Source organism: Centrocercus urophasianus, unplaced genomic scaffold (genome assembly GCF_019232065.1).
Source record: "Centrocercus urophasianus isolate 14NV4802_14NV808 unplaced genomic scaffold, USGS_Curo_1.0 seq_34, whole genome shotgun sequence".
Classification (NCBI taxonomy): domain Eukaryota; kingdom Metazoa; phylum Chordata; class Aves; order Galliformes; family Phasianidae; genus Centrocercus; species Centrocercus urophasianus.
The window spans coordinates 6,388,496-6,409,701 of record NW_024884911.1 but is presented as its reverse complement, the minus strand read 5'-3'; the positions used below and the strand labels follow the sequence as shown (position 1 = coordinate 6,409,701).

The window sequence follows — 21,206 nt, the reverse complement described above, 5'->3', positions numbered from 1 at the left end:
CATTTAAGGAATGTTGTATTTCTACACCTGAGCATCTGCTCTGGCACGCTGATGCAAACAGCCTCGGTTTCCTTCACTACAAATGGTGTTTCTCTTCCCTGCAGTCCAGCAGAATTGGCACTTGGCTAAGACCACATTCAGTACTGAGCTGCTCCTGCTCCAATGAGCCATCCAACGCTCTGTTAATACAGCCAACAGTGGTGCACACAAAGCATCGGGTCTGAGTTGGTTGTTGCTTACACCTGAACTCCATTAAATGGATGATGGCATCAGCAAACACAATCAGGCTGCTTGCAGAGATGCACACCAGCCCAGGCCTCCTGTCCTTGCAGAGGCACACACATCCTTGGCAACACGAGGGAATGGAAGAAGTGCTTGAAGACGCTTTCTACTCTATGTATGCAGTGTGAGCAATACTTGAGAAAGTCACAGAGGTTTAGAATCGATTTAAAGCAGACCTCATAGCCTACACCGGTACCAATGCTGATTGCATAAAGTCATGCTTACTCTGCAAGTGAGTAAATGATGTAAGCCAGGGAAAAATCCTCACTGAAAAATGCAACACTTCCCTCACTGGGTATTTTGTGACAGCACCGTGTGCCTCAGAGAGAAAGGCTGGGGTTCTTACAGCAGGCGCCTTACATTAAGCTAGAACACTTGTGAAATGACTTGGGGAGAAAGGGTTTTAAAACAAGGAATACTGCATATAAAATCCCTGATCATTAATATTGAAGTCCTATCTGGTACTGAACAGCCACGTCCAACAGAAACAACCTGGCTCCACCGTGAGCTGTTACACAGACGGGCGATAGTACTTCACCTTCCACCTTTTAGATCTCATTCGGAAAAAAAAGTACATGATCATCAGAAATAAGGATGATGCCACATACAGGACGACACACAGACTCATGTCTATGTTGGAAAATCCAATCCCTAAGAAAATGACAGACTGCCTGCTCTCCTGATGGTGAACGGCCTCAAATGCACCCTTACTGCTGTCTCTGACAGGTCCGTGGTTCCCTGTGAGCTTATTGAACAGCTTAGATTCTGAATCTCTTATGAGTTCTTGGTTCACGACCACGTTTTCTCTATTTCCACCTGGTTTCTCCTGCAGGCTTTTGTCTTTCTCCTCCCTTGCATCTTTTAGTTCAGTATCACTGGGGTCAGCCTGGCTCTCAACGTATTTATTCAGAATATTTCCACTGTCGTAGTGATGCTTCATGAACTGCAGAACTTGGGCCTCGTTCCAGCTGTGTAACCCTTTAACTTCCTCGTGACACGCAGGACAGAGGTCTGGGGTTGGCCACTGAACTTTGGGAAATTTTGGGTCTTCTGTCAGATCACCTGTTTGAGAGAAGGACAAAAACACATCAGAAATGAATGAGTGAGGCAAGCTGAACCGTCAGACACCTCAGCAGAAACTGCAGTGCGTATTTCACTTATAAACAGGGAGGCTGGAAAACAAACAAACACCAAAAAACCCACCACAGCACAGTAATGTTTGTATTAAACTGAAGGCAATCACAAATTAAGCCATCTGTGACTTCCCTGACGGGTGCTTGCTCTGTCCCAAAGCACTGCTTCCTCCTCTAAGGTACAAACACTATCAGTTATTTTCCTCTTCTCTCACTAAAAGATGCAGCATTCAAATTCCAATACAACAGGATCCACAAGTGCTGTGGTGCTGGAAGGCATGAGAACATCACCAGCTGGGCCGTTCAGGGTTAACTGCAGTTATGCTTTGTAACAAATGCTCTTTTGCACTGGATGCTCTTTAATCTTCCAGCCTGGTCTGCAGTAAGCTGTTACAAACATTTGTCTCTGCTATTCAAATGGGAGAGCACAGGTCTGCCTTTCAGATGTCTTACAATAAAAAAAATCACTCTGTAATCACTTTGTTTCACCAGAGAAAGCAGAAGAAAGACAACTCACGTTAAGATTACCAACAGAAAACTTACTGCACCTCGTGTTCCCCTGCCAAAAAGAATGCACACATTTTGTATCAGGAATTGAGTAGGGCAGAGCTACAGACAGCAACCTCACAACCCACACCTGAGGTCTGTGCCAAGGTGCTTTCACTGACCACTCAAACACTGTTTCTCATGAAAGCTATCTATGTTGCCAGAAATACAGCTGCAGCTTTTAGGGATTACAAGAAGTTGCTGTCCCAAAGAGAAATTTTAGCAAACTTAAAATGCATTATTTGACACTGTTCTTCATTTCAGTTACACTTCTGACTAACAGTGTTTCAGCCAGCTGCTGCATCATTTCAATCAATATCCACGTGGCTTTTCCAGTGACTGAATGCTCTAAAGCAGCACATTGCTCCACTGTAGGAAGATGTGACTCCCTGCGTTCAGTCTGGCAACAGTAGCAAACATTCAGGGATGAGTTTTTGCAATACCTCCTCATAGGCTTCTTTCTTCTTGGAGAAAGGAAACCAACTGCTTCTACTCACAACAGTATTTAGTTCTTCATAAATCTTGGGAACTCAGCCTAACCACGATATAAACACAGTGCAGCATATTTAAATTGTAACTAATGCTACATTACACAGATCCATAACAGGAGGCGAGGATTAAGTGCAAAGAGAAACCAATTTTCTTTAGTGCTTTAGCTATTTGATATCCCCATAACAGAACAGATTAAATACAACCCAGTATTTTAGCTGTATTTTTAGTCCAACTGAAAACACAGCAATCGAGGCAGCGGGGGAAAACAGATATTCCTCATATGGCAATTTTGTTTTATTTGGTTGTTGATCTGATAATAGTTCAGGCTCTTTTATCCTGAGAAAGCCTCCTCTTCAATTATCACCCTCTCCACTAAAGCATCTTTCTTTCCAGAACAAAATGAAGATGAGTTTTAACACCTGCTTCAATTGTAACGGAAAGAAAAGTAATTGTTTTTATCCACTAAGTAGCTGAACTGCATTGCTCCTTTTGGAAAAGCATCTCATCAAGCAACAGGTGACATCTCAGAAGGAGCATTACCTCTGAGAAGCTTTTTCACTGCATGTCATAAGAGATAAACTGTTCTACTGGAGTGTGGATCAAGTGTGGATATTCCTCAGTCAAGAAAAAGTTACCAGGCTGGTCTTTAGAGTTAAAGCTGACTGAGATGCTCTAAGTCTTGCTCTGCATACAAACACCCTTAAGGCTGTTAACCTTGCACACCAACAGAATTACGGAGCTGGTCTTAAGCCAGTATTTCATAGGGGACATTAAGCTGAGACAACAGCTGCTGTTGGTTTGAACCCATGTCACAAAGCACTGCCTGCATGCCTGTTTGTTCCAAGACAAACTACACTGTATAAAATGCCAGAGCCTTTCAGCACAGCTACCCTGTGTGCGTTTTCCTTCTTACCTGCAAGTCTGCTATTGACTACATTGTGTTTCTCCCAGAGCCAGAGAACAGCCCTGTCCCAGGTTTGCACCGAGTCCATGGATTCCTTCGCCATCTCCTCGAAGTGCTGAGCACAAGCCTTGCATCCAAAGAAGTGATGGACGTATCTCTGCATGACCTCAAGCACTATTCTGGGATTGTCTTCGAGACCTAGAAAGGCAGTGAGATGCATTCAGCACCACTGGGACAAACACTGCTTCAGTGTGTGCTCTGCACAACACACCTGGCAGCGAACCCAAGAAGGGAAACCTTGTTCTCTTCTCATCCCATGGATACAAACACCTCCAGAGGCACAGAACCTGCCCCCTTTCCCATTGACTAGCACACGTGTAGTCATCAGCACCAAAACCAAATGCTTGCCAAATTAAACAGCTCACGATGCAGTGCCTCACTGCAGTGCCTGAGCAACTGCTGCAGCCAAACACCTGGGAGGAACCCACAGCACAGGGCTTGCAGATTATGTGGTAAAGGGTTCCACAGCTTCTGTCCTGTTCTGGCAGTGAAAAACAGAGGCTGGGAGCACATGTGCTCCATGTACATGCTCAGAAAAAGAATCCTTAGCAAAACCTATTCAAAACTGCCAGAGTGTTTGTCTGCTGCCTGTGGAAGAGACGCATGGAGACTCCACAGCACACCTTCACTCAGAGCAGAGATGTTATTAAAGCCAATGAAAAGCAAACAATCTCTGCTCAGACATTCCATATCTGTGATTGAACAGGCACGTATAAATAAAAGCGAGGAGATTACAGCAGATTAAATTACCATCTTACAAGAAAGGCTAAAAAGCGTTTCGGAAAGTTGAAATGAATTTCAGACAAAAGAGTTTCATCACATGAACTGACTATGAACTTAGGAATAAAATCAGTAAGAAATAACTACTAGCAAACAATCTCTTCATGCAGAACAAATTTAACTGTAGCTGTTCTCCTGTGCAATGTTACATCCTTGAAGTTTCCTTCAAAATTCATTTTCTAGAGAGGGCTTTCAAATTTAGCAACGGATTAAAAGATTCAGATATGGAGTTAAAAATCCACAAGCAAGTCTTATCCACACCAACAGATCCCAATCATTGAGAACTCCTCCATACAAATGAAGGATGCCCAGGATGAGATTTCTGCAGCGATTTTTATCTGCCTTCTGAAGTGAACAATTCTGTGCTCAGAGCTCCTTTGGGGTCCCCGATGTTCATCTCATTGCAGCTTCAAATGACACAGCTCAACATTAAAACACATCAAATTTAATGCAATAAAAACATTCAATCAAGAAAATCATGGTAAGTTTATGCTGGCTGCTGCCAGACTCTGCAAGGAGTGGAAACTATCAAGAAAAATCCAGCTGGTTTAAAAAGGAAACAAACAATTGCAAAATGGCTCATTTTGTTTGTTTTTCTTTTATCAGCCCAGAGATGAATCTTCTATTAACATCTGCCATGTATCATCGTGTAATCCTCCTTTTCTCTTTCCTCCCAAACTACAGCAATTCAGGGTAACCCTAATCTTTAAAGTGGACAAGAACCATAAAACCCTACCTGTGGTGGGAAGGATTAGGGAGTACATCATGCTTTTTAGTAGATGGGATTTAAACAAGCAATAAGGAGAGGAAAACCTCCCAAGACATAATCCGACAGTCTCAGACTGACCCAATTCTTTTGCCATAAGAAGTGATCATCACATATCTGCCCCGATTTAAATCGATGGGTAAAGTGTGCTGAAGAGTTCTCAGGTTCTGCAGTGTATTTTTAACTTGGAAGATGGAAGCAATGCCAGCTGTGATGTTGTACACCTAAATATTCAGAACGCTTTTCAATTTGATTCAGTTCCAGCACTTTGCCCCAGAAAAGGGGCAAAAAAAAAAAAGGCCATTCAACTCCTGCACGATGCTGCTGCACAGCTACTACAGCATGCAGCACAACAAAGAGATTCAGCCCATTGTCCCACGAATAACAAACAAAACAAGGCAAAATGAGAGGAAAAAGCCCTACAGCATGATGAGATTAGCTACTCAAAGTATGCCTATTTGCAGGGCATTCAACATTACGAATTGAGTTTTTCACTGCCACTGCAAACTATGCTGGACAGATAAATGTATCCAGGATTTGAACTATATTTGTATTTAATGTATAATTGACATCTGGAAAACTGCAAACTACTGTTACCATGGCCTGGTAGCACTCTATCTAGAATTCTTTGCAGAAGACATTAAAAGCCTGAAATTAAAAAAACAAAAACGAAATGGAACAATAAGCAAACAATGCACTGCCCTGACAAGAACAAAATCAGGTGAAGAGCAATATTTCAGCATCAATTTTCTTTCCATTGTGCTGAGGCAGCATCTACCTATGCAGAACGTTTCTTCAATAGGAACCAACATCAGAACCCTAACACTCTTTCAAAGATACTGCAAGTGTAAAAACAAGGGATTTTACCGAGTGTTTGCAAAGGAGTGAATGTCTTGTACTGCAACAATTAATGGGGACTCAGCTGAAAACAGATCTGTCTTGAAATTCTGTATTGCTGAAATTTCATTACAGAAGGGCTAATGGCTGTCCAGCTTTTATTGCTGCCAAACCCCGTGGTTTCATCTCATTCTTCTCAAATAAACAGCGCGACCTCACAGCCTCAACAGGCTTCCTCCTTTTTCAGGTGGTTCAGAATTTCTTCCTTTGAAATTCTCCCCCTCCTTCCTGCCTTACTGCTCACTTCCCCAGGGTCACGTACTTTCCTCCTCCATTTACCACGGTTCTAAGCAAGGACAAACTGACACACTTTCTTTTAAAGCCTTCCCACCGCAGGGAAGCTACGCTCTGACCCCTGCTGGCAACAGCCTGCAAACTGAGCCTGGAAAGACACTGCCCATGAATGTATTAGCCAAGAACTTACAGGAAAAAGATAGCTTGAATCCATTACCTGTTTTGTTGCCTAGCAGATCAGCTGTGTGTTTTTGCCTTCCAGACCCTCACATAACTGCTACTTACCTGTATTTATCAAAGCTGTTGGTCGCAGCGCAGCTTGCACAGTTAGGGTATGAAACAGCTTCCAAAGGGAGCAAGTATAGCCTCTGAGCTCCGGCCTGCTGCCCTGACAGCCAACCCACTCCGTTCTCTTAGTGAGAAATATCCCAGAAATCTGAAAAGAATACATGTTTCAGATACATGCAGCTCTGGGACCGAGATTAGCTTCAACATTTGTAGACATGCTATTTCTCTCCAAAGCCCATTGCTAAACTCACCCGTCTTGCAAGCACATTACATGACATGCAGTAACAGTCAGTGATGTTAAACCTGCCAAGATGCACATCAGGGATGCCTGATTAGTTTGCCAGGATACCTTAAGCAGCTTAACTTCCAGAGACTTTTTTTTCAGCACAGTATGAAAACAAGACACACACACTGCTGTGAGCTGTGTTACAGCTTCCGTGGGCACAATAAAAATTGTGCATCACTCAGCAACATCCATGGAATTTACAGCAGTAACATCTTAAGAGGATCAGATGTAAAATTAATGTTTATTTCTTCTTAAAACTACTACTGCAAATGAAAATCTTGCATGGGATTTCTTTCCAATGATTCATCTCTGATTCCTAAAACACACATGTCTGCTTTCCAAATCCCAGACAGCAATCCCACTTCATGGGGAGAAAGACTCACATTAACTTCTGTGCAAAGACAGCTCCATCACAGTGCTTTTCATTACCAAACCGAGATGGGATTCCTGGCAACGACCAAAGTCAGGAAATTAAGTAGGAATAACGAAGAATAATTCACCCTTCAACGGGCAAATTTCCCACCTTTTATACTCTGAACTTCAGAGAATTCTGCTGATGGCAGGCATAGCAAATAAAGCCAATTCTAACATCTCTGCTCTCCCATGGTTTGAAGCTGGCATTAAGGAAGGCAGCAATGCTTGCTGCTAAAACCACGCCAGGATTGTCTGCTGCAATTCTCTCATTCCAATTTCTTCATGTGGATTTTTTTTTTCTGGCAATGATTTCACTTCATTTTCATTTTAACCTTCTTATAACTCCATTACGGCTGAGGGGCCATCAGTCAGTGATGCCTTAGATTTATACAGAATCTTATCCTTTACTAATGCTGTATTTTACACTGGAAACTGGTAACAGCTTACCCGCATTTTGTTGTTGACCAGATCTAGAATAGCATCATAAGGGATTTTGTCTAATGGAAGGCTCACCAGCCACTCCTGCAGGGTCTCTAACAACTTCACCACAGGCTGACGGCCAGGAAAAAGCTGAGGATATTAAATAGAAGAAAGAATATAATATTTTAAAGCACAACTTCCAGCAGCAGCATGACAGTTTGATGTTTACCTAAATGTGTTTTCTCATCTCTGAAATGCATTAGCTCAGTTTAATAGACAAGATTTTCTTTTGTTGTGTGCTTGTTCTGTTTATCAGTAAAGCAGTTTACCAGTTCTCTCACAGTAACTCACAAAATTTAACACACTGCATTTGTAAAATGTTAACCAGCACAAAGATGCTCAATCACAAGCAGAACAACCTTGGGCAGATGACACAGAACTTTCTGTGAAGGTAATTCAGCTAAGCACACAGCTGGAGGAGCATAAGACCTAAGAAAGGCTGAAATCCTTTCTCACTCTTTGAATATAAACCACAGCAATGGTTCTTATAGTATTTTTATTCTGGTTGATGATGGCAGTTACCTAGAAAAATAACTTTCCTTTTCATATGTGTGATTCCCAAAGTGGTTTGCAAATGGTGATTACATTAACTTGCAAGTTAAAGCAGTCGAGCTCTGTCAGACAAGCACAAGGAGCTGTAAGTCAGGGGTCATATCATTATTATACACTAGAAATGCTTGACTGATTGTTGTATTTACTATGGAATTGAGTACAGAACATTTTCTAAGCACACTTCCAGAGGAAGGAGAAACAAAACCCCTGTACCTGTTGTCTTAAACACATTCCATGCATTTAATAGATGTCAGGAGATGCTCTGCAATACAAGTCCCTTCGCAGCCACTGTCCAACTATACAACTAAAAAAGCTTACTTCTGTACTACAGCCAGCATCTATAATCCTGTAGGAATCCCAAAATATCATACTTGACTATCTAAAAAAAATAATAGTAGCAGAGTGTCTCTGGTAGATACATTTCATGGAAGAAAAAAGTAAAATCTAATTCTACAATAACGAAGATTTCCCTAATAGGGGGGCAGAGATCAGACCTCTGGGTTTAGAATGTAGCATCATTTTAAATGCTGTTAAACAGGAAGATAGGAAAAGTGTTGGAAGTCCTGATTCACAAAGCTGTTGTTATGGATTGAATGCTGGGAACTTTGTTAAAAAGGAAAGCAAGAGACAGGGTTTAACTTTGAAATCCAGTGCGTGAGCCTGCAGAACGATGCACGTCATGACAGCACCAACACTGCAAACTCAGCATTCTGACTGCCTCAAATGCAAGCAGTGCACATGTCAGTAAGAGGGAATTGTGAGTGAGAACCAAGAGAAAAGCTGTTCAAAACAAAAGAATGCAAATGAAGGACAGGAGTCCCCATGTACAATGGCAATCTGGAGATGAGCGTGCAACAGCATTCCCCACTTATGCACTAATAGCCAGGGAAGCAAATGACATAAGCTGGCCAGGAGCCATCAGGAAGAACAGAGGATGTTTTAGGGATAATATGATGGAAAGATTACCACCACACTTTCTTAAAGAAATGAGGCCAGCTAGAGATTTCTGACCTCTGATGGCCGCAGGGGGGCAAGAAACCGACTGATACACCGAGATAGCTGGGAATAGATCATACAGCCCCCATTATTCCCTTAAACAGGAACTGGTTAAGGTATTTTAAATAAAGCCAAGTGTTAGCAGTCAGTAAGTACATCTAGAGTCTGCCTGTTTCAGAAGGCTGATGTGACAAGGTGAAATATCATTTTTTTTCCAAGTTAGATGGCACGTGTTGCTGTTATTACAGGTGATGTGCCTGCATCTTCATTTTTGGAATACTCAACCTCAAGATTCTAGATTCAGACTGAAGTTAGAGATTTCTAAATAGAACACTACTTGTCAAGCATGCACGATCCAAAATTAAACAGTGAAAAGAATACTTTTACTTACTGAGTTAAAATAGCTATTTACCCCAAAGATCTGATAAATAGCCTGTATTAATAGCATTCATTCAATATGCTGCAGGCTGCTTAGCCTTTATTCAAATTTGATCTGTCTAAGATGAAATTAAAATGCCTTTCAGCTCTTTAAGGATATCAGAACGGCATAAAGTAACTCAAAAACAACATTTAAAGAAATTCACAGAACTATTTTTAAGCTGTTGGGAAAGCACACACTTAAATACATTCTGAAAGACATTTTGAGAAGCTTACACCACAATAAATTTTATGTTACAGTCTTTTTTTTTTTTCCTTTAAATAATCAAGGAGTGGAAGCACACACCTTGGCAGAAATGGTAACAAAATCCTTGAAGGTCTTCAGCTCAGCTCCCTCAAGCATCCTGTGTGTAGCAAGCTCCACCCGGAACAGGTAATGCAATCCAGATTCAAGGTCAGCCATGTACAACTTTGATCTGAAACACACACACATAAATAACATCGTGACAGGCCTCTTTCACTCATTTTCTTATCAGTCACAAAGGTAAAATTGATATATAGTAGGTGCCATTAAAGCCTCTACATTTGCCACTCCACAGTGATTGCAGTATAGCCTGCAGCAGGCACAGGGAATACAGCAGTTGCTTCAGGTGCTGGGAATGGTGTCGAGTTCATTGAGACCCACTGCACCCTCCTGAACAAGTTCTGTATCACTCAGCTCTGAGCTCAGACATGTGAAGCAAGACCACACTTCAGCTTTTTTGTTTCCCAGCCAGCTGCACCTCGCAATGAAGTCACAAACCACTGTCAGCAAGGAAGTAGAAATTACAGCTTCTCTCCAGAATCTGACACAAACAGTAAAATCACATGCTACCAGAAAAGGGAGACTCCTGCTTAACATACAGAGATGATGCACAGAGCAGAGGTGCAAGCAAGACTGGCAAAAATCATTATTGGAAAGGACTGAACCTAGCAATCCTCTGCCAGATGCAGCAGTATTGCTGCAGGCTCCCTGGATACAGTGCTGTGCAAACAATTTCATTCACAGCTGCTCTCAGTTACACACCTTATGACAGGTACAAGTAAAACAACTAAAGCAAATTAAATATTTTAACATTCTCACAACTAAATGTCTTTATAACAAGACAAGTTATAAAGAAGTTTATAAAGAAGTTATAACAAGAGCTACTTCAGATAGAATCCATCAGGTAAAACATCCTATCTTTCAACGTTCTCAGAGTCCAACCTTCACACTGCATCATGCAGAGCAATGTAACTGAACAAACAGAAGTTCATACAGTATTCTTCTGTAAGAGCTCAACAAGATCATTGTTTTTGTTTGGTTTGGAAACCATCATTCAGCTGCCTCCACCTCTAAAATTACATCCACAAATTAACATATATTAAAACGCAAGATAATCAACATTTTTAACAACTCAAACTACAAACTTACTTTGACATATCTCCTTAGTTAATAATGTACTCACTTAAATTGAGAGAAAAAAAAAGAAAAACTCTGCTGGCTTCAAGTTTCTTGAAGATCCATACGTGTGCATAAGGGTCTCCCAGAAAAAGCCCATTTGAAAGATACTTGCACTGGAGATTCATATCAACAAGATTTTGGCTTGCTGGGAAGCAGCTACATTTAACTAAGCTGTTTTAATAATACAATGCTTTATGTACAGTATTTTACAATAGTCATTGAAAGAAGATGACACTAATAGTCTCCAAAAAAGGAAAATAAGTACAAAATGAAAGCACTCAGTCCTGTATCTTTTCCATCTAAAGATGCTGAGGGATTATCTCTCTGCAAAGCCTTTGTATCCTTCTCTCAAATAGAGAATGGGGAAAAGAGGGTAAAGATAAACCTCATCAGATTTGGTTTGGCAAACATCTTTCACAGAGACTTTAGCATTTTCAACTGCATTTGCATTTTTGAGCATTTTTAGTGGGCACTGCTTACTTTCCAATACACACAAAGAATAATCATTTTTTACAGAAATGTGCTACAGCTCATTATAAATAATATATAATAATATAATAATATAATATAATAATAATATAATATAAATAATAAGCTTTACTGCTTATTATTTCAGGGAATTGATTGAAACACTGCTCACAAACAGAGAAATGTTACCTGCCTTTGGCAGAAGCTGTAACCTTGGTGCTGGAAATGAACTAATTCAGTGTCATCTCAACATACTGAGAAACAGATCAAGCTGAAGCAACAGCTGAAGCACTGCTTCCAGCTTTGGTGCTGCAATTTCTCCAGCAATAAGCATAAATGCCTCAAACTTTATTCTGCAGAAGAATGAAGATCAGAAAGTCTGATCAACCTATTCAAATCGAGCTACATCAGATGGGATAGAAAGAAATACCATTTTCATCTGCAGCAGAACTTTACAATGACAGGGCAGCCTCCTACGTGGCAAAAAGAAACTGCATGTGAATTTTAATAATCAAGCATTGAACTGAAAATCAGAATTGCTTACTTATCAAATTCCTTCCACGGCTTCATCTCTGCGCTCTCCTCCTTGTTTCCTTTAGCAGGCAGCTCAAGTGGTGCAAGAAGTTTCTTTCTTACACCTGGCAGCGACTTCAGGTATGAAGAAAAGACCGACCGCAGGGGCTTCAGACTGGGTGCAAATGGACAAAATTCAGATTATTTTTATCTTGGGTTAATAAAACATCCAAAGCAAACCAGCATATTTATATCACACTCGCTTTGTTTTCCATTTCTATTTTGATAAATGGTGATGATTTTAGGAATAGTAACAAAAATAACTGCAATAAGTAGTCGAAATTCCACATGAATTAAAAACATCATTGTTCATCAAAATATCAGCTTGATTACACAGGCACTGTCCACATGGAGAAGTATTCTGACTTAGAAGCAAGCTTGGATGCATTGCTAATTTTTTTCATTTTTATTCCAAAGTATTTTCCTTTCAGATACATCACAGCAACAGGCACAAAGACTGTAAGTAGGCAATAATGGCAAGCAAGCTAATATCAAGTCACTTATTAAAATATATATATATATAACAATATTAAATGCTTCATTAGGAACAACACACAGCTTTCAGCATATGCAACTCCAAATAACAAGCAGCCACCTATTTCCAGACAGAAGCACTACAAAAGTGGCTACTTCAAAGAAAGTTTTACAGTAAATAATCCTGTCAGTGCAGTGCAGCAAGCCAAGGGTTATGAGGTTATGAGGCCACAGGACTCTTTCATATCAACTCTTTCTACTGGCATAATCCATCTCTACATATTATAAGCATTCATAAAGAGCAAACTGTATAATGAGAGCACTGAATACAATTAATAACAGCTGAAGAGTGCTCAAGACAGACAATTTTCAAACACAGTACACTGAGTACATGCTAAGACACAATGTCATCACACACGTGCAAAAATGACTATAAAATAACTTACTTTGTATAAAAGGAAGCTATAAAAAACAGTTGCTATAGCTTGGGTGAATCCCCCTATGTTCCCTTGAGACAGAAAGTGCTCACCTGTTAACCAACCCGTGCGACCCATTAGGATGCATCAGGTAGCACGAAGGGACTGAGGTAATCCCAAGTTTCTCCAGGAAAGACTTATCAAAATTCACTGCTCTCTTTACAACAATGTTTTCATACTGGATCAAATCCAAGATAACCTGGGTAACAAAAAGGAAACACAAATTAAATACACTGCTGGTGGAATATCCAGTCTTGCAGGACAAGACAGGTAAGTAAGCAAAGTGCATCAACCCTTAAACTGTTCACCAAGAAAGTGCATCTGTGAGCACCCTGTGGACACCAATAATATCAGCTGAAGATTTACTCTGCAAGTTATTTACTCCTACCTTCAATTCTTTGTTCTATTCTGATATTTTTCTTTTCCAGTCTAACATCTGAAGAAAACATGAGAATGAATGATGAAATGTCCTCAAACCTCAAAATAGAGCAGGGAATATTCCATAGGCAACAGCAGATATGTTTTGTGCTACATGTGCAAGGTAAGTTTCCACTACATTTTTCCTTTCTGGGTGCATATTATCTTTGCTATGTTTCACCTCACTTTCAAACTTGTAATTTAAAAGACCCCTCTTTTAATCAGTAATAAAAGCACAGAACTTCATTTCTTCAGCTGTTGTGACTTCTATTAGGTTTGTCTATACTGTCTAACGCTGAAAAACTGAAAGTAATGTTGTTTTTATTTTATCAAGCTGCTTTATAAATACAGAATTCTCCATAACATTAGCAAATATTTAGCCTTCTGAAAGCAGATTCTATTCTTCTTACTCAGATGACAATCTGCTTTCCCTGCAGAGGGGAAACAGTGTTAAAATCAGTGACAAAATGCTAGAGAACTTGATAATCATCACCTCCTTTTTGGTACTGCCTACAAGGACCAAAACAGCAGCTTCCAGAAACCAAATGTCTGGAAGCAGTCTGCTTCTCAAAGTGATTCTTGTTTTTGGCAGCACACCCTCCTCCTCTTGTACAACTCAGTCATCTTGGCATCAAATCTAATTAGAAACATTTCACAGACACAGGATGCTTCTGCACAGATTATACCTAGATAATTGTGCACTTTATTTACTTTACTTATTCCAGATCTTGGCAGCAAGAGAAAAGTAACAGCTCTAGGCGAACAGCAGGCTCGTTAAGTGGTGAAATGAAGCCAAATCAAATATTTTATTGGGGGGGAAGGGAAGATCAAAGTCTTCCACTTCCTCAGTGGCTCAGAGTGGAAACAATCGCATGCTATCATTTAAATTAGAACCACTAATATTATGAATGTTTCTCTAGCAGTCACAAAACATCTGACAATGTTTTTGTTGGGATTTTCCTGCTCTTGAAACAAAAGAATTGTGCTAACAGTGAAACTGCTAAATTAATCTTCCTCTCAAGTGGGAACAGAAGAAGTTAACATAACACGGCGTACATCTGCAAGCAAGTTCTTCTGCATAATTAAATACAACAGCCTTATGTAACCACCTGACTTTATGATATCTCAAAAAACACGACCTGACTTTGACCATCCTTCAATCCAGTCCTAGAATCACAAGCTCTATTGCTTGACTAACACAGAACTCAGCTGTTTCATAATAACACCCTTTCATGCTCACGATGTCACAAATCATGCATTACCTCTCGGCCAATGTAGGAGTTATTACTTTCGACCACAATAGCAGTGTAATGAGGGGTTTTCTTGTCAAAGAGAGAAGAAACATCACTGGACCTTTTATGAAAAGATAAAGCATTTAGCACAGGAGAATGCAATAAGCACACTGTAAATCAACAGAACTGCCTTTTACTATCTCGTAGTAGTATTGATAACAACACTAAAGAGCTTACTTTAATAAGAATATCTATATCATGTTTAATTAACACAGCAGACGTACATTAGCTGCATTTTAAACAAGGCACTTACGAAACTGGATCCAAAGGTGGGCAAGCAGGAGGTCTTGACTCCTGAGAATGGTTCTGCAAGAAGTCAACCATCACCTGGCGAACTGTTTGCAGCTCACGATCTGCTCCTGCTGAGTCCAAGGCACAAAAACATGCAGTGCTTCAGACAACTGACACACAGCTGTGGCAAACACTTCAGGTGCAGGTTTTTACACATTCTCATACTTTCCTGCAGCATTTTTGGTTTTTGTTTCATATTCAGATTGGGAAAAAGAGGCACTGTTTTCTGTCTGACGAACAGGTACCAAGGATTTAATTGTAAGATTGCAATTTAAGGTTGGAATGAGAACATAAGAACTATCAACCCATCCCAAAATTTATAAAATATCAATATAGATATCTTGATATTTTATAAATCTATATACAAATAGATTTGTAAATATATATTTACAAACCTATCTGCCTGCCTTGCTGGTTCTCTCTCAAAACAACGCTTCATTCCAAATGTGTGTTTGTTTCCACAGCAGTTGCAGATCCTAGTAGCCTTTTTTCGATAAGGATATTCATGATGGATTAAAAACTGCAGATGTGTGGCATTCACACCAAATGTGACAGGTGACCTTACAAAGCCACCTAACATAAAGGAATAACTGAGCTGTGAGATCATTTTATCAGCTTTAAAAGGAATAAATCAAAACGCAGGAGCTCTCACAAATACCAGAAGTAACAGGTACAGCTACAGCCTAATTCTACACAAAGGGTTAATGGTGCAGGTGGTCCTTCTTCTGACCTTTGGCCTTTTAAACGGTAATCCATTAGAAAAGACAACATTACTTTTGTCCCCAGACAAACCACCTCAAGCTGTGATCCTGTCAAACACAGGGGATAAGCCTGCTTTCAGTTAGTCAACATCTGAGTGGGGGTTCCCCAATGAAATTCAGGATGCCTGGAAACTGACTGACAGTTCAAAAGGCACCAGAGCCACGACTGAGCAAACTGCATCTCAGGCTGCAGAGATGTGGGCTGGTTTTGTCCTCTGGGACTTCCACCCCCCTCCAAATGAGGGCAACTCACACTTACAGCAGGATATTCCTACCTTTGTAATTTTCTCCAGTCGTAAACTGCTTTGTAAATGCTCTGAAGAACTACAGGGGAAGAAAAAGAAAAGTATTACTGATTTTAAAAGTCACTTTTAAAGACAAAAGCTCTGGTTTCACACAGTCTTAGTTTTTACAGCTGTATTACAAAACATTCCTATCTCTCCATTCATGAAATAGTTTTTACTCCTAGCTTATAGTCCCAAAGCCCTGGCTAGAGCATCAGAATTTCTAGTAAACACTCTCTGCACATAGGTTGATTTTTAAGTTTTAGTTATCATACACATCATCTACCTAAGGCAATAAATTCATCACGGCACTCACCCTTACAGTTGGATAGAAGTGGATCCCATACTCCTTACACGTCTCATAGTTCTCTTCTTCCCCGCAATCCAGCACACCAATTCTAATTGCAGACTCCCAGTCTGAAAACAAAAATATATTTCCATTTTCAGCAGAAGCGACCTCGGATCCCAGCTGCAGACTGGCCTGGTTCCCAAGGAAATCAACTCCACAACTCTGACAGATTCCAGTAGCACAGAAACCAAGCCCTTGGTTGGCCCTTGTTCACAGGCCATTTCCATCCTCAAGATGAATGAAGGTCATTGAACAACTAAAAGCTCCCTGGCTGGTTGGGCTTCTGTTTGTTTGAAGCTGCAGCAGTATTCCCAAGACATCTAAATAAGAACAATCTCAACACACAGTGTGACAATTATAGGACTGCAGATTTTTTTCTAATCGAGTCCAAGAAGATGAAATAGGGTCCAACCCAACAGAAGGTTCCAAATCAGTTCCGCAGTCAGCTAAGCCCATAAGCTGAGCACGTGGAGCATATTCAAATGCATAAAACAAATCCAATAGTTTCTCATCCACGTGGCTGACAATCACCAAATGCCACATTTGCTGCACCAGGCATCACAGCTAATTCTCACACAGGCTCACTGAGCTCACAATGTTCTCAGAGGCCTCCAGATCTGCATTCAGCCCAACACTTACATTTTGCCCACTGAAAGCTGTCTTTACTTTTTAGTGCTCCTCAGGCACGCTCAGGATATGCTTCTAAAATACCCGAGTTTTAACTGGAGTGCTACACAGTTGGGTCCCCACATCACTAAATTTCCTAATTTCCTTTATAAATGTTTCATAGGAGTCACCACAAGAGTTGAAGTATTTCCATAAATGCACCTACATAACTTCTATAAAAGCTTTCAATTCATTCATAGCTTTTTCCTTCTCCTTTCGCCAGCTCTGCTCTGCTGCAGCAATCACTTCAAGGAAGAACTGCTCCAAGAGACTCCTTATGCAGTTACTTTTTACAGCTAAGCTGAATCAAAACAGCTGTGGGCAGAATTTGAAGACACACCGTAACTCCCAAGGATCAATAAAATATAAAATAAGCACTAAAATTAAATTTGCTTTTATAGCAAAGAGCCCGAAAGCTTCATCAAGTTCAAGATCTGATTGGATGCCTGGCTGCTGCTGAAATTTAGCTTGACCTTTCCTTGTCTTTGAAGGAGGATGGGGCAGCTGAGTGGGAATTTCAGAACATGCCAACAGCCCAAAAGGCACAGCAGTAACTACAAGCATCCTCGAGCAGATGGGCACACATTCACAGCAACACAAAAGATACAACAGTCCATTTTATTAAACAAAATGCAAAACAACAACAAAAGTTTGGCTTCTGGGTATCCAACCCATCCAACTTTCACCACTCCTCCTTTTTCCACCTGCCTTCATATCCTCCTCCACACCATGAATAGGAGCACTATGAACCCAATGCAAATCGCTCACTTAGAACAATGAAAATGCATCTCTGGCAAAACACTTGGGCTAAAGAGCACCAGCTGGGGGTGTGCTGCTCAGCATTTGCTTCTGCTTAGTGAGGAGCTCCTTGTTTCTAAGAGATGTGAAAACTGCTGCAGCACACGGCCTATATTGGCAACACAGTGTAGATTTGTTTCAAAGAAAACACTGCTGATTTTTAAATAGCACTTTTAAACAGCACTATCATTGCACATCTAGGCTGCTTCCAGCATAACAGCAACGTTTCTGTAGTTCCCCAGAACAATTTCTGGAAGGAAAATGTTGCTGGATTTGGGACAACTGTGCAGAGAAGTGGATTATTTCTGCATATAATTCAAGGGTTGTATGTGGGATCTCTATGAGTTTGTCACTTCTGCACAGAAAACCACTACATGTAATTACAGCCCACAGACATTCTGGTGGGTACATTCAACCACCTTTTAAGTTACCAGAAGTAAACTGTAATACAGCTAAATGTGTGGTTAGGGATGCAGCAGTGAGAACTCTACACCTATTCTGAGAGAAAGCATCAAAACGAAAACTGCAAACAAAGCATGCTCTGTTCCTGAGTTTCAGAAGCATCATCTTTAAGCTTGCAGTCAAGTTGCCAAAGATGAACACATGAGAAATGAAATAGCTCTCAGATGAAGCTACCCACAGAAAGCATGAGCGTTCTTAGTCTTCCACTACAACCCATCCATTCCCAGTCTGAAGTGGAAACGTTCTGCTGCCCAATAACACCAGACACCCATTTGCATTTGCTGATATGGCCAACATCCACAAACCCCCAAATCCACTTTTTCAATGCAAGTCTTTCTGAAGACTTAGACCACACTTTATTGGTCCTTGAGGGGTTACAGTAGTACAGTGCACCTCGTTGGAACTGCAGATAAGTAAGAGAACAAGGACTTGAAGCTATTAAAAATTACCATGATTGCCTACAAAGATATCACACCGCTGCAGTAAAACATGAACATTTTATTTTGAGAAGAGCTCTGCTCACTTTCAGCTCTTCATGATCTCCATTGCAATGCCCACACACCTCCTGGCTCTTTCATGTCTTTAAAAAAAGGTCTAATACTATTTTGGCCACAAGGCAATCCAATTACAAGGTGAAAATGTTATGCAAGCTTATGTAAAGAAACAAAAAAAAAAAGAGCTGCAGCTTATTCAAACAAGAAAAGCCATGAAAATAACAAGTGCCTGAAAAGCTATGAAACCAGTACTGCTCTGTTTCTTGCTCTTTGAGTTTCTGCTCGGTCCAGCACATGACAAACACCCAGGGCCTTACTCTGGGCAGGTCCATTTCTGTGCCTCTAAAACCACATCTAAAAGCATATCTAACACTGATCTACGCTGTGTGTTCATCATCATTGCTTCTCACATCCAAGGCTGCCAGAGAAGCCAGAGCTCCTCACTGTCTCAAATAGAAACCACATCCATGCACCAGAACTGCTGCCTCCGCCGTGATATCATCTCTTGGGTAAAAAAACACAGTAGAGTTTGCAAGCCTTTAACACATCCACATTAAGAGCAATTTCTCCCAAGATTCTGTCTCAGTTCAGCTCCCCACCACAGCTACAAACACCTCTAAGCCCTGCAGGTTCCTTGCATCAGCTCTACAAACAGAGCAGAACGCTGCAGCACGTGCCAATAAACCCACGAGCAGATTGAGACGCAGCAGTGTGAGCATCCCTCTATTGAGGCACAGAGGCCAACGACCCATTTAAAAGAAAGGTGTGATAACCACAAAAATGTGTGTCCCTCTTTGCATTATCACCTGGCCATTCTTTTTTCCCTTCCAACCCACTCCTGCTCTGTTGGTTTTGCACAATCCAACACCAAACACACGCGGCATCTCCAGCACCGCAGTATTCACGTGCTTTCTGCTCAGAACGGGATGATTCCTTTCAAGCAACCAGAAGATGAAGATCTCAGAGAGCTGACAGTCGGAAGGCATCTCGGTGCACCCACCATCAGCCTGCAGTGCCACCTGGGCAACCGAGGAAGGCTGCGGGTCGGAAGGGCCGCACAGCTCATCCATCACACACACGGCGGCATTTCGGTGCTCGGCTCCCCCACGTCATTCAACCTGGAGGCTCACCGCTGCTCCCCACAGCCGCTCACAGCTCAGCTCCCAAGCAGGACGCGGTCCGGGCAGCGCCCACGGCCCCGCAGCGCCCCACGTGCGGAGGCCCCGCAGCCCAGCCCAGGCCCACACCGGCGAAGACCCCGGCGGCCCGGCCTCGCAACGGCGGTCCGCGGGCAGACCCCGGGCCGGGCCCCCTCACCTTTGACGTCCCCCGCCAGGGCTCGCCAGGTGGGGGCGAAGGCGATGCAGTGTCCGCAGGACGAGCTGTAGAACTGCACCACCCAGGCGGCCGAGGAGTTGAGCAGCGCTCGCCGCACCGTGCCGGCCACCAACACGCTCAGCGGATCCTCCCCGGCCCGGTACAGCCGCGCCGCCACCCCCGCCGCCAGCAGCGCCAGCAAAACCAGCGGCCCGCCGCCGCCCGCCGCCATGTTGGGACGCCGGCCGCTCGGGGCGGGGCGGCGCGGCGCGGGGCGGCGCCATAACAACGACCGGGCGCGGGGACGCGGCCTAGCGGAGAGTGCGGCCCTCAGCCCGCCTGCCTGCGGGCACCGGGGGGGAGGCTTGTAGTGCCCGAAAGCGGGTTGTGGCTGGCGGTGCTCGCAACTGCTCCTTGTAATCACTCAAGGACTGAAGAGGAAAAGAAATTGATCCAAATCCTCGCGTTTCAGGCGCTCCGTTTCAATTTCAGGGGTTAAAATGTAGGCTAGGATCGTTACGGCAGGCTGGCTGCAGCGGTGTGATATCTTTGTAGGCAATCATGGTAATTTTTAATGGCTTCAGGTCCTTGTTCTCTTACTTATCTGCAGTTCCGACGATGTGCACTGTACTGCTGTAACCCCTCAAGGACCAATAAAGTGTGGTCTAAGTCTTCAGAAAGACTTGCATTGAAAAAGTGGATTTTGGGGTTTGTGGATGTTGGCCATATCAGCAAATGCAAATGGGTGTCTGGTGTTATTGGGCAGCAGAACGTTTCCACTTCAGACTGGGAATGGATGGGTTGTAGTGGAATACTAAGAATGCTCATGCTTTCCATGGGTAGCCTCATCTGAGAGCTATTTCATTTCTCATGTGTTGATCTTTGGCAACTTGACTGCAAGCTTAAAGATGATGCTTCTGAAACTCAGGAACAGAGCATGCTTTGTTTGCAGTTTTCGTTTTGATGCTTTCAGAATCGGGTTGAAACGAGATGACCTTTGAGGTCCTTTTCAACCCAGGCCATTCTGTGGCTCTTTGTGCAGGAATCCCACACACCGTGCAAATCATATGAGAACCAGCAGACTCTGCCACATTTCCCTATTTTTGCCCATTT

At 42.1% G+C, this 21,206-nt stretch overlaps 1 protein-coding gene across 1 annotated transcript; it reads right to left on the bottom strand.

Moving 5' to 3' along the window:
- Window positions 1–2: 2 nt before the first annotated feature.
- Window positions 3–20,325, bottom strand: QSOX2 (quiescin sulfhydryl oxidase 2). The gene is made up of 12 exons (XM_042830855.1): window positions 20,094–20,325; window positions 16,324–16,424; window positions 15,999–16,047; window positions 14,925–15,030; window positions 14,642–14,732; window positions 13,016–13,161; window positions 11,984–12,127; window positions 9,835–9,964; window positions 7,530–7,652; window positions 6,380–6,530; window positions 3,367–3,555; window positions 3–1,344 (listed from the first exon to the last, which is right to left on the bottom strand). The coding sequence occupies exons 1-12, from the start codon at window positions 20,323–20,325 to the stop codon at window positions 794–796; spliced, it is 2,013 nt and encodes a 670-aa protein (XP_042686789.1). The 3' UTR covers window positions 3–793.
- Window positions 20,326–21,206: the final 881 nt, after the last annotated feature.